At 43.4% G+C, this 13,210-nt stretch overlaps 1 protein-coding gene and 1 long non-coding RNA gene across 8 annotated transcripts in view; one reads left to right on the top strand and one right to left on the bottom strand.

Annotated features, from left to right (window-relative positions):
* Tnfrsf13b (TNF receptor superfamily member 13B) overlaps positions 1–9,771 on the bottom strand; it is a 35,034-nt gene extending 25,263 nt beyond the window's left edge. For all 4 annotated transcript variants that reach the window (XR_009228008.1, XR_009228007.1, XM_046456702.1 and 1 more), the window contains exons 1-2: positions 9,634–9,771; positions 4,934–5,015 (exon numbers count right to left, since the gene is read on the bottom strand). Coding sequence is in view for 2 of the 4 variants with exons in the window: in XM_046456702.1 (XP_046312658.1) it covers positions 4,934–5,015; positions 9,634–9,756 (205 nt within the window). In the remaining 2 variants the exon portion in view is untranslated. The remainder of the gene's footprint in view (positions 1–4,933; positions 5,016–9,633) is intronic.
* LOC124101041 (uncharacterized) overlaps positions 1–13,210 on the top strand; it is a 49,838-nt gene that overhangs the window by 6,889 nt on the left and 29,739 nt on the right. For all 4 annotated transcript variants that reach the window (XR_006854513.2, XR_009228011.1, XR_009228010.1 and 1 more), the window contains one exon: positions 143–963. This is a non-coding gene — a long non-coding RNA (uncharacterized LOC124101041). The remainder of the gene's footprint in view (positions 1–142; positions 964–13,210) is intronic.

Here is a 13,210-nt window from a genome sequence, read left to right as displayed (position 1 = left end):
AAACTAAAAATACCTCCATAAAAGAGAGCCATGTTCTTGGGCTGGAGGATTCAATGATGTTAAAAGTTAATACTAAACAAAGCCGTCTACAAACTCAATACAATTTCCAACCAAATCTCAATGACTTTTTTTTTTTTTACAGAAATAGAAAAACGGATCCTAAAAACTCAAATAGAATTACAAGAGACTTTGAAAAGTCGAAAGGATCTTAAGAACAAAGATGGAAGACATACTTCCTGATTTCTTCCTGAAACTTACTACAAAACTAAATCCACCAAATCCACGTGCAAAAGAATGAAATTGTACTGTTACCTAATTCCATAGTACAAGAATCAACTCAGAATTTATCAAATGCTAAGAGCCCAAATTATAAAGTCTTAGAGAACAACAAAGAGGGGAATCGTCATTCATTGAATTTTGGCAAGGGCACACTGGTAAGAAAATTTAAAAAAATAAATAAATTGGACTTGACCAAAATTAAAGACTTTTGTGCCTCAAAGGTTTACCATCGAGTGGATAAAAAGACAAGTCCCAGAATAGGAGTAAATATTTCCAAAGTGTGTATCTGACAAGGGTTGACATTCAGACTATGTAAGAAACTCCTAAAATCCAAACAACTCAAGTCAAAAGTGGGCCAAAGACTTGAATCCATGGTTCTCCAAATAAGATACCCAAATGGCTGCTGATCATGGTGAAATGAAGCCCAGCATCATTAGTCACTGGAGAAATGCAAATCATAACCACAATACGATATCGCTCGCTATCGAGATGACTATTGGGAAAAGAAACTGAAAATAACAAATGTCGGAGGTGTGGAGAGATCTGAACCCTCTGTGCCTCACCCCTGAGAATGTGTGACCACGCAGTCACTGCCCAAGATGGCCGCGCTCAGCACCCTCTCACGTCTATTCATCAAAAAGTCAAACACAGATCTACCATAGGATCCAGCAAGTCTACCACCAGGTGAATATTCAAGAGGTCTGAAATCAGGGATAGAAACATAAACATGTTATTAGTTTGGATTTGGAAAGCCTGTGGGGGCACAGGCTCAGTGTTGAAGGCTTGGTCCCCAATCAGCCATTTTCAGAGGTAGGGCTTTTGGGGAAGTGATTGGGTCATAAGGGCTCTGACCTCCTCAGTGGATTAATCCACTGACAGCTGAATGGACCGCTGGAGGGTGGTGGAAATGTAGGAGGGTAGGGTGTGGCTGGAGGAATTAGGTTACTGAGAAAAAAAAAAAAGCAAAATAGGAAGGAAGAAAAATGTAGAGTTCATAACAGAAGATTATTTTCAATAGAACGTAATGTTCACCTCCTGGTAGCCAGGGAGGTGAGAGAGAGGAGAAGGAGGAGGAAGAAAGGAGAGGGAGAGGCACCAATCAAACGTAGGGTAGAAGAGACACCAATAAACACTATGAGCCATGCAAGACCTGGTAATACTGGGACGCATGCTCTGTTAATAGAGGGAGTCAGGAAACAATGGGGCAGGGGAGAAAACTGGGGTCCCTGTCAGCAGACAGGTGAAGATGGAAATTCTCAACAAGGTGAGAAAGGAATTTCCCAGATTGACAGCTACTGATGAGTCTGAAGCGTCCCCTATCCCAGCTAAGGGAAGAGGAAAGAGGAACATTATCAACAAAACACAGAAATGATAGATGAGTGAGTATGTTTAACCAGTTGACAAGCCAGATCTGTTACAGACCTGAGATAAATTACTTGTATACACACAGAAAACCTAGGCATCATCAACTCCAGGGAAACCAAAGAGGCCAACAATAAAATACAGATAATCACAGCACATGTGTGGCTCAGCTGTGGAGAACAGTAATATTTTCACAAACATGAGAACCAGTGGCAATGACCCAGTGACCTGATTGGTACAATGAGGATGTGATAGCTTACATCATGGGGTCATTGTGAGCATTATGTGAAGGAAAATGGTTTTTGATTTCTGTTAGTTGTATCTGATTCCTCACCAGCCCCTTCTGAAATAATGAGGATAGCTGTAGGACCCCCACCCTACCCCACACCCCCCGGCAGCCCACCCCCCAGACACTACCTGTCGGTGATTCTCAGGGTCGAGAGCCACTGCCCCTTGCTGGCTCTAAAGTCATAACTTAAACAGGTTCTGGGAGAACTAAGCAAGTCATTTCTCAGTTTTCTGTTAATAAAAAGGGGATGAGCCTTTCTATGTACTGGGATGCTTGGTTTGAAAACCGATTTGCTGTGGACGTGGTGGTGTGCGCCTGCGATCCCACTGACGCAGGAGGATGAGGCAGGGGGATTGAAATTTGAGGGCAGCCTGGGCGACATATCAAGACCCTGTCTCAATATAAAAAAAAAATAAAAAGCACTAGGGAGGTAGTTTAGTACCCCTGAGTTCAGCCCCCAGGACCCCAAAAATAAATTTAAAAATTCATTCATTCATTAAGTTTAAAAAGAAAGAAAATTGATTCACCACAGTTCTTCGACGGAATGCATGTCCCAGTGGAAAACCTCAGTTTTTCGGACCTGTAAAACGGGATTACAGGCTTTCCTTAAGGGTATGTGCACGATCATAGGTCACTGGCTTAAGAAGTGGCTGTTAATATTGGTAGCTACTCTTCTGGCACCAATGGTATAGAATGCAATAGGTTGACCATGGTCATCTGTGGTAACAGAATAATTGCAATATCAATGACAGTAATGTTCTAACTCCTACTGTCTCCTTCAGCTCTGAATCCAGTGCCTTTCATAATACTAGGCGCACACAAGAGGTGGTCAATAAATGCTCATAGATGACGGAACCCTTTGTACACAGTTTTCTCGGTAAAAAATTGTGGAGTCACAACAAACACTGGGCAGGGGTAATATCTGAGCTGTTTTCAACAATCCCCTTTCCTGCCTGTATTTCCTCCATCCCAGTAGGACTCAGGGGCCAGGTGTTCTAGTGGAAAAAGGAGAAGCAGAGACCCTAGCTTTTGGCTTCCACACTTCGGAGAGAAGATTCTTGGCACAAAGGGTCAGAAACAAGCACAGGAAGTTTCCCTAGGATTTAAAAAAATAAAAAATGAAAAAACAAAGCAAAGCAAACCACAACAAGACCCAGTTGAAGATTAAAAGAACAAAAATATAAGAAGTTACATTTAATATACGTCATATTGATTTCTTTACAACCTTGGAGGGTAAATCCAAAATCCATAAGAGATGGATAAAAATAGAACACACACAAAAGAAGCAAATGGTAAACAATGACAAAAGAACTTATCTACGGCGAAGAGCACCTTACCAAAAAGTTACAGACATAGGAGAAATGGGAGCAAGACATTTGCAACTCACATTTGAAAGGCAAACAGAAAAAGAAAGACCAGTCAATAGAAAAATGGGCAAAGGTCATGAATGGACAGTTCACAGACAGGTCAACACAACCCAAAGATACATGATTTCATTCAACCACACTGATCCATCTTCCCTCTAATCGAGTTTTTAAAATATATATATAAAAAAAGAAATAGCACTTCTATTGGCAAACCCTTGAATGAACACATTCTCATTCATTATGGAAGGAAAGTAAATAAGTATGATCATCATGGAGCACAATTGGGTTAGATTTATCAAAATTATCGATAACTCGGTGATTAAACTCCAGTTTTATCTTACAGAGAAAAAAAATGATGAATCCACTGCAGCCATGTTTGTAATTACTGAGGATTGAAAGTAACCTAAATGTCCATGCGTTGGGAACTGACAGAGTAAGTTACATTACATATACACTGGGCTATTATGCAGTTATATTTTAAAAAGTAACGAAGAAGGGGCTGGGGTTGTGGCTCAGCGGTAGAGCACTTGCCTAGCAAGTGTGAGGCCCTGAGTTCGATCCTCAACACCACATAAAAATAAATAAAATAAAGGTATTAAAAAAAAGTAAAATGAAGAAGATCTTTATTTATATTGCTATGGAAAGAACTCCAAAGTATATTCAGTAGCGGGGAAAAAAAAAAAAAGAAAACCAAAACAACAAGATAGGTTCCTTTTATTTTCCCTCAAAAGGTAGAAAGTTCTAAATTTATATTTGTGTTGGTATTTGCATTAAATCATAATAAGAAAATAAAGACAATATCACATTTTAAATAAAACATCTTAAAGAATTTTTAAAAGATGTGCAAGATTTGTACACTGAAAACTATAACACATTTTTTTTGGGGGGAAGAAATTAAAGAAAGTTTAAATAAGTGGAAAGACATCCCATGTTCATGGATTGGAAGACTTCATATTGTGAAGACAGTCACCAAACTGTTCTACAGATTCAATGCCATTCCCTTCAAAATCCCAGCTGAAATTTTTCTGCAGAGTTTGACAAGCTGATCCTAAAATTCATGTGGAAATGCAAGAGACCAAAAGATCCAAAGCAATCCTGAAAGAGTCCAAAGTTGGAGGACTTACACTTTCCTACTTAAACTTACTACAAAGCAACAGTAATTAAGACCCATAGTGTACTGGCCTAAACATTGTTGCTCAATAGAATACAATCAGGAGTTCGAAATTAAAGCCTAACATTTGTGGCCAATTAATTTTCAACAAGGGCACCAAGGCAATCCAATGGCATAGGGAAGAGTCTTTTCAACAAAGAGTGCTGAGACCCCTGGAATTTACATATAGAAGGATGAAATGAAACCCCTGCCTCACACCGTTATTTCAAACTGGATCCTAGACCTAAACGGAAGAGTTAAGTCTACAAAGAAAAACTCTTAGAAGGCACAGGGAATCAATATTCATGCCTTGGGTTAGACAGTGACACCAAATGTATACATTTAATAAAAGAGATAACTGGCTGATCAATTGGGCTTCGTGAAAACGCAAGAGTTTTGTGTTCCAAAGAGACCATCGATAATAAAAAAAAATAAAAATAAAAATAAAAGAAACCATCTAGAAAGTAAAAGGATCATGGTGCACACCTGTAATCCCAGTGACTTGGAAGGCCGGAACAAGACGATGCACGTGGGTGGCCAGCCTCAGCAACTCAGCAAGATCTTGTTTCTAAATAAATAAATAAGACTGGAGATGTAGCACCGTGGTAAAGTACCCCCCAAGTACAGTCCCCCATCCCTGCAGTGCCCCACAGAAAAAGGAGAAGAATAGAATAAAATACTGGAAAGAAACCATTGCAAATCATGGATCTGATAAGAAACTTAAACTCAGAATGTATAATGAACACTTGTCACGGAATAATTAACAAGACAACCGAACTTTAAATTGGGCAAAATAGGGCTGGGGATGTGGCTCAAGCGGTAGCGCGCTCGCCTGGCATGCGTGCGGCCCGGGTTCCATCCTCAGCACCACATACAAACAAAGATGTTGTGTCCGCCGAAATCTAAAAAACAACAGTTACTAATATGGCATTATGTAAAAATGTGGATGTGTAACCGATGTGATTCTGCAATATGTATTTGGGGTAAAAATGGGAGTTCATAACCCACTTGAATCTAATGTATGAAATATGATATGTCAAGAGCTTTGTTATGTTTTGAACAACTAATAAAAAATAAATAAATATTTAAAAAAATTCTCTCTCTCTTTAAAAAACAATTTTTTTTAAATTGGGCAAAATAGTTGAAAAGACATTTTTTTTGCCAATAAATATATGAGTGGCCAACAAACATGAAAAGATACTCCGCATCATGATCGTGAGGGAGAAATGCCAATCTGAACTTTACACTCACTCTCATGGCTATAATGAGAAAGATGGGCAATTTGGTGAGGATGTGGAGAGATCAGAATCTTTGTGCATTGAATGGGATTATAAAACGGCCCAACCACCTTTTAAGTGGTTTGGCAATTCCTCAAAATGTTGACCACAGAATTATCATAGGAGCCCCAATAATTCCACCTCTAGGTATCTAAGAGAAATAAAAACATGTTAACCCCAAACATGTACCTCCAGGTTCACAGAAGCATTATTCATCCTAGTCAGAGAGTAGAACAACCTGTCAATCAACCGAAGAACAGATAAACAAAAACCTGCTATGTCCACAAAATAGAATATTATTGGGCCAAGAATGAAGTACTGATATGTGTTGTGGATGATCTCTTAAAACATGCAGAAATAGCAGGTCATGATGCACCACATACTGTGATTCCATTGATATAAATGTCCCAAATAGGAAAATCTATGGAGATAGAAAGATTAGTGGTAGCCTAGCTTTTGGGTGGGGATTGAACTCTCAAGGCTTCTTTTGGGGATGATGGAAATATTCTTTTTTCTTTTTTTAAGAGAGAGAGAGAGAGAGAGAGAGAGAGAGAGAGAGAGAGAGAGAAATAGAGAATTTTTTTTTTAATATTTATTTTTTAGTTCTCGGCAGACACAACATCTTTGTTTGTATGTGGTGCTGAGGATCGAACCCGGGCTGCACGCATGCCAGGCGAGCGCGCTACTGCTTGAGCCACATCCCCAGCCCGGGATGATGGAAATATTCTAAAATTAGATTACGGTGATGGTTGCACAACTCTGTAAATATGCTATAAAACATGGAATCTTAAGCTTTAAATAGGTGAGCTTCATAGCCTGTAAAGTGCGTGTCGATGAAGCTGTTTATCCCAGAGAAGGCAGGCACTGGGCAGATGAAGGAGGGAGGAAAGACTTTCTATTTTTTTCCCCTCTCCTTTCCAGGTTTCAAATCCCATGACTAATACCATCTATTCAAAAGCAAATTTAAAACCAAAGAATCCAGCAAAAAAAAAAAAATTTTTTAAAGGCCTCTGATTCTCCGCTCCCCACCGCCCCCCGCCCCCTTTGGGGTGGGGAAGATGAGAGGGAGGGACCTGCCACCCACCCCGGTCACGCTGTGAAGCAATGGCTGAGTGCACAACAGATTCGTGGGACAAGGGCAGCCTTAGAGAGGTTCCAAGACCCATCCGTGCCCTGGAAGCCACTAAAGCCACTGGACTGGACTATCTAGTGCCGCTTGACCTTGGCAGACACCCAAGGGAGCAGAGGAGACTATCCCTAAGTCCCCCTCCTCCATGGCCACCTGGACCTATGTAAAATCCCAGAGCCACCATTCATCCCCAAAGATAGGCAAAACGTCCCAGAGACTGACAGCCACCAGGCAGAACCGGAGCTTGAGAAAGATGCTGTGCCGATGAGCAGAAAAGAAGGGAGAATTCCTCTCGCATGCTGGGCCCATGGGCTGGGCCCACGCCTTGGCTGCATCAGGGCCAGATAGAGCCCAGAGGTCCTCCCCTGCACCCTGAAACCAGAGGGACGATTCTTAGAGCCCTCAGCCTGAGCTTCTTGGCACACTCGGCTAGTTAACAGGTGCTGTACCAAGAAAGACCTCTGTGGTCAAATACGTTTGAAAAATGCTGCGTTAAAGAAAGTCAAAGCCAGACCATGATTTACATTACTCAGAAGAGATCCAAACCGTGTCCGATTCATTAAGTCCAGGGGCTCCCTACACAGCCACTCGGAACAAGCCCCATGGCAAATAAGCAGGAAAAAAATATTTCTGTCCCAAATCTAAAACTAATTGGATTTTTTTTTTTTTTTTTTTTTTTTTTTAGTAGTCACTGTTGCAGATTTGGTAAAGGCCATCTTGAATTTCCTCAATCTATCTGTACTTGCCTTTTTAAAATCGGCATCTGGGCTGGGGTTGGGGCTCAGAGGTAGAGCGCTCATCTAGCATGCTTGAGGCACTGGGTTCGATCCTCAGCACCATATAAAAATAAAAATATTGTGTCCACCTACAACTAAAAGATAAATATTTTCTTTAAAAAAATTGGCATCTGAAGATTGTCATGCATAAAGTTTGACTAATATTCTGTTCTGATTGCCTTGAAAGAGGAAGAAAAGACTTGAATTTCTCAATATCAGTTTGAGTAAGATTGTTTATGAGAACAAGCCTTCTCAACATGACTATTAAAGTAAGAACGCTAACAGTTTAAGAACAGAACGGGACCCAAAACAACAGCTTTCTGTTAGTAAACCAATACTTGTGATGCGTTTCTTGTATGCAAAGCGTTTTTTTTTCTGTTTGAGAAAAACAGCAGCACTTGTTAGAGTAAATAAACTAAAGGTGGTTCATTCACGTCTTACTGGTTTTATATTTTTGTCCTGATTTGTAGACATTCTAGCTTTTATTGTTGCATGAGAGCTATAGGCAAAAAAGAATATATACCTACTTTTATGTATATATAAACTTACTGGTTTTATATTTTCGTTCTAATTTGTAAACTTTTTAGCTTTTATTGTTGCATGAGAACTATAGGCCACAAGAATATATACCTACTTTTATGTTGGAACAAATATGAGAAGCTATTAAAAATTAAAACATATTGAGTTTAAAAAAGCTAAAGCCTGGGGTTGTGGCTCAGCAGTAGAGCACTCGCCTAGCACATGAGAGGCCCTGGGTTCGATCCTCAGCACCACATAAAAACAAATAAATAAAGTTATTGGATCCAACCACAACTAAAAAATAAATATTTTAAATAAATAAGTAAATAAATAAATAAATAAGCTAAAGCCCTATTTTAACCTCAGAATTTCTCAGAGCCTTTGCTTATGACTCTTCAAGAAAGGGTCCAGCCGTTTCAAAGCTTTAGTGCTTTAGTCTCTGAACAACGGGAGCTAGAAGGTTTCCCTCTCCAGTGAGTCCCTAGAAGCCTCTGTGGGTGCCAAGTCACAATTCTAGCTAGTTCTTGACATCTGGTCCCAGAGTCCTGGGGGGAGGTTTCATCCTGGGTCAAGGTGGCCTGGTCACTGCCTTGTCAAACGCTCTAAGAAATTATGTGTATTTGAGCCCTTGGCTGGCTATACAGGTCAGTACGGGTCTGTAGTCCCCGGTTGCAAATGAAAATCAGAGATATGACAGGCTTCAAAGCTGGCGTGCTGGGGAAAGGAACAGGAGAGACATGTGGATTTAAGGTGCAGCCCTGGATGCTGGACAGTCCCTACTCACATCCAGCCTTGGGTTCATCTGCTCTAAGCAACAGATGTTTCCAGGTAAATTTTATCTTTGACCAAGCCTCCCAAACCCGTCCTGATGAAATGTTACAAGAAAACACAGTCCCCTTTCTTCAACAAATAATTCGAAGCAAAAAAAAAAAAATTAATGAGAGAGTGGGAATTGGTGTGGATTAAAACTATAAGTAGGGGCTGGGGTGGTGGCTCACCGGTAGAGCGCTCTCCTAGCATGTGCGAGGCCCTGGGTTCGATCCTCAGCACCCCATAAAAATCAGCAAATAAAAGAAAGGTATTGGGTCCAACTCCAACTAAAAAAATATAAATATTTTTTTTAAAAAAGCATAACTAAATGTCTGACGTGGGCCGTGTTTAATTCTGATTTGAACAACAACAACAACAACGAAAAGAAAAGACGTGGATATATCCATCAGGTACATTGGGGCACTGACTGATAATATCAAAGGTGACCGCAGTTCGGGCAGGGGTCAGGGGTTTTGAGTTTAATCCAGAGGCATCTAAGATCCCACCATGTCTGGGGTTCATTTTAAAATGACCCACTGAGGGTGGAAGAGAAAACATGGTGGGGGGACACCTGGTCACAAAGGGGACAACTCCTGCCATGGGGGCCAACCCCCCCCCCAGCTCCAGTCTTAGCTCTCCTCTCCTGGAAGGCAAGACACCCCCCCCCCCACATACCCCTAAGTGCCCCAGACTCGGGGTTCTCCACATGCAAGGCTTGGGGAAGCCTTGGGGCTGCAGACATCTTGGGGCCCCCCAAGGTCCTGGCTCCGTGTGGGCCCAGGAGCCTGTGCAGAACATGGGGCGAGGGCCTCCCCCGCACTGTCCACCTGCCGGCCTGCCCACTGGCTTGGCTACTCACAGCGCTCCTCTGCCCGCCCGCCGGCTCCGGCCACCTCGCCTCCTCTGGCCCAGGCCACTCATTACTCAGGATGTTTATTATTAGCCCCAGATTTGATTAGTGCCTGGGCTGCGCTTCCTGGGTCTTCCCCTCAACCTGGAGGATGTAAATCAGCCGCCCCGGTCACCTGCGCCTGCGCGCTCACCAGGCAAGGTGAAGGGCTCTGAGTCCTGATGGCTCTGCTCTGTCCACCAAGGTGCGCAGAGCGGCTGGGCGACATCATCCACCCTTGCATGGCTTAGGCGCGTCCAGGTTTTCCCTGGCCCATCTCAAGGGCGAAGCTCCTGCCCCAGGCTTATACTCATACACCCCAGGCCCCGTCTCAGCTGCACAGAAGGGCTCACCCTTCCCTCCCCCTGGACAGTCTTGGCCTATTCTATTGCAAGTTCAGCTCCTCCAAGACTCAGTTGAGGTGTCCTCTCCTCTGGGAAGCCACCCTAACTACCCCAACCCAAGTTAGAGTTTCATTTTCTGCACCTTCTGAGCTTTGTCACTGTGGGGACCGGTGCATGGAGTACTGCATGCATGGCATATGCTAAGGGTGTCGTCTGAGTGGCAGGCCACTCCCCTCTTGCTAGGCGTGTAGTAGCAATCCGCTTACCCCATAGGCACAGCCCTGGGCATGAGGCGGTGGGTTGCAGTCCCTGTGCTTGCTCCACAGCCCACTCCTCAATTGGTGGCTGCAAGGGCAATTAGCAGAAATTGCATTAGTGGCTGCCTGTAACCTGCTTAGCTGCTGCCTGAGTATATATACATGGTAACTGCAATAAAATCAGACCTGCTTCCTGCTTGGTGTCCGGAGATCTTGATTAGCGACTCTGCAGCCACACTCTTTCTCTGCCCTGTTCTGTGGACCTCCTCGCTGGACGAGAGAGAGAGAGAGCCCACGAATGTCACTATGCCTATCAAAGCACGAGAGCCAGCCAGACTGCTTTTGAATCTCTACTCTGCCAAATACCGACTGGAGTCCTTGGTGGCAACTTATGTACATAATGTCTCTGTGTCTCTGTGTTCTGTTCTGTAAAGTGGGTATAATAATAGCACTATGTGTGGCACAAGCCATGTGAGGCTGAGTTCACCTAGTTACATTCTCAGAGCAACTGAGTTCTCTGCAGATGGGATTGAGGATTGATACTGTGGCCCTTATTACCATGTATTGTAACTATTTCTATGTCATTGCAAGTCTTTTTTTTAATATTTATTTTTTAGTTCTCGGCGGAGACAACATCTTTGTTTGTATGTGGTGCTGAGGATCGAACCCAGGCCGCATGCATGCCAGGCGAGTGCGCTACCCCTTGAGCCACATCCCCAGCCCCCTCATTGCAAGTCTTCTGAAATCTCATGAGAGATAGGAAGTACAGCAACCCCTCTCTCATGTTTACTGCAGCACTTTACACAGTATCCCAGATATGAAATCCACCTAAACGTCCATCCACAGATGATAAAGAAAATGTGGTGCATATATATATACACCATGGAATATTATTCAGCCTTTAAAAAGAAGCAAATCCTATCACTTGCATCAAGATGGATGGAACCGGAAGATATTATCTTAACTAAAATAAGCCAGGCCCAGAGAAACAAAAACCACACATTCTTGTTCATAGGTGGAATCTAAAAATGTTGATGTCAAAGAAGATGAGAACAGAATAGGGGTTACTAGGAACTGGGAGGGCAAGAGAGAGAGGATGGGGCTGGGGTTGTGGCTCAGAGGTAGAGCACTCGCCTAGCATGCACGAGGCACTGGGTTTGATCCTCAGCACCACGTAAATGTAAAATAAAGATATTGTGTCCACCTAAAACTTAAGAATAAATATTTAAAAAAAAAAGAGAGAGGATGGAGAGAGATCTGTTAACAGGTAACACATTAGATAAGAGGAGGAGTTCTGGTGTCCCATTGCATGTAGGGCAGCTGTAGTTAACAACAGAGGATGATGATGCTCAAATAGATGGGGATTTAGCTCAGGGGTAGAGCTCTTGCCTGGCTCAAGTGAGGCTCTGGATTCCATCTGCAGTACTGCCAAAAAAGAAAAAAAAAAAAGTTGGGAGCCGTGGGGCAAACCTGGAATCCCAGCATCTTGGGAGGCTGAGGCAGGAGGGTCACTAGTTCAGGGCCAGCCTCTTAGCAAGGACCTAACAACTTAGCAAGACTCTGTCTCGAAATAAAAAACAAAAAGTGCTGGGGATGTGACTCCGTGGTAAAAGTGCCCTGAGTTCCATCCCCACTACCAGAGAGAGAGAGAGAGAGAGAGAGAGAGAATGTGGGTGGGCGGCACCATTTGGGAAGGCCACGGTCAATTAAAATGTAGAATATGTGCCTACCCCCAGGACCCTGAAATTTTGGCCATGGTTAAAGTGTTGCTGATGATAGTGGGAGACTGGGGACAATTTAAATGGGCACCAATAGAGACTGCTGAGTACCCCTGTTGCCAGGAACTTTCTGCCTGCCAAAACGGGGCAAGCCCGGGTCACTGCCGAATGCCTGCATCACCCCTCCCTCCTTGCCTTTTGTTCGCAAACCCCTGGGGTCTGGGGCTCACAAGGCAGCTGACTCCCTGGGGGTTTTGCTTTGACGGTTACCAAGCTCCTCTCTGACTGTTGAGGGAACTGTGCCTTCCAGAAACGGAACTCTTACTGGGCTAGACTGGGGTGCAGCTGTCTAAAGCCACACACACACACACACACACACACACACACACACGGTCTTGGCTTTGCAGAGCTTTTGGAGCATCCAGTCTGCATGTGCTTTGCATGAAGCGAAGACCAAACAAGATGCAGCCTGATTCGGGAGGTGGCTGGGGATGGAAGGATGGCGTTGTCTCATTGCTGATCCGCCTTTTTGCTCACGTGCAACTTCCCCAGAACCGGGCAGGAGGTTTCTGAACCTCATTCTTCACTTTCCAAACCTCATTCTGAAACCAGCCCTTTCTGAGCTGTCCGCCCCCGCCCAGGGGAAGAGAGGTCTTCTAATTTTAAGTTCAATGATCAAGGGAAATGGGTGAGTTTTGGAACCCAGAGGGAAGGTTTTGATATGCTGTCTCATCAAAAGGTTAAAATGCACACACACACGCACACGCGGTCAAGGAAAAAATTTTTTAACAATATTAAAGGGAAAATAGTGAGAAGTAAAGGTCTCTCCCACCTAGATACCATAGACCTGCTATTCGCAGCAATCTGCCAAAGCACAGGCGCTTACACACACCTGTGTGTCACTCTTGATGTGTGTCCCCTGGTTTCCCCCATGCTGTCCCCAACATGCACCTTTTAAAAATATATACACGATGGCTCATTTCCGAGGACGGGACACGCTGCTTTGCCCGGGACTTGTCCATTTACCCTCCTGCCCGTCAGACC

The sequence above is a fragment of the Marmota monax genome, unplaced genomic scaffold, assembly GCF_021218885.2.
Source record: "Marmota monax isolate L192 unplaced genomic scaffold, Marmota_monax_Labrador192_F-V1.1 WCK01_AAM20220418_F8-fsc00291, whole genome shotgun sequence".
Taxonomy (NCBI): domain Eukaryota; kingdom Metazoa; phylum Chordata; class Mammalia; order Rodentia; family Sciuridae; genus Marmota; species Marmota monax.
The sequence above is the reverse complement of the archived record's forward strand: the minus strand, read 5'-3'. Positions and strand labels throughout refer to the sequence as shown.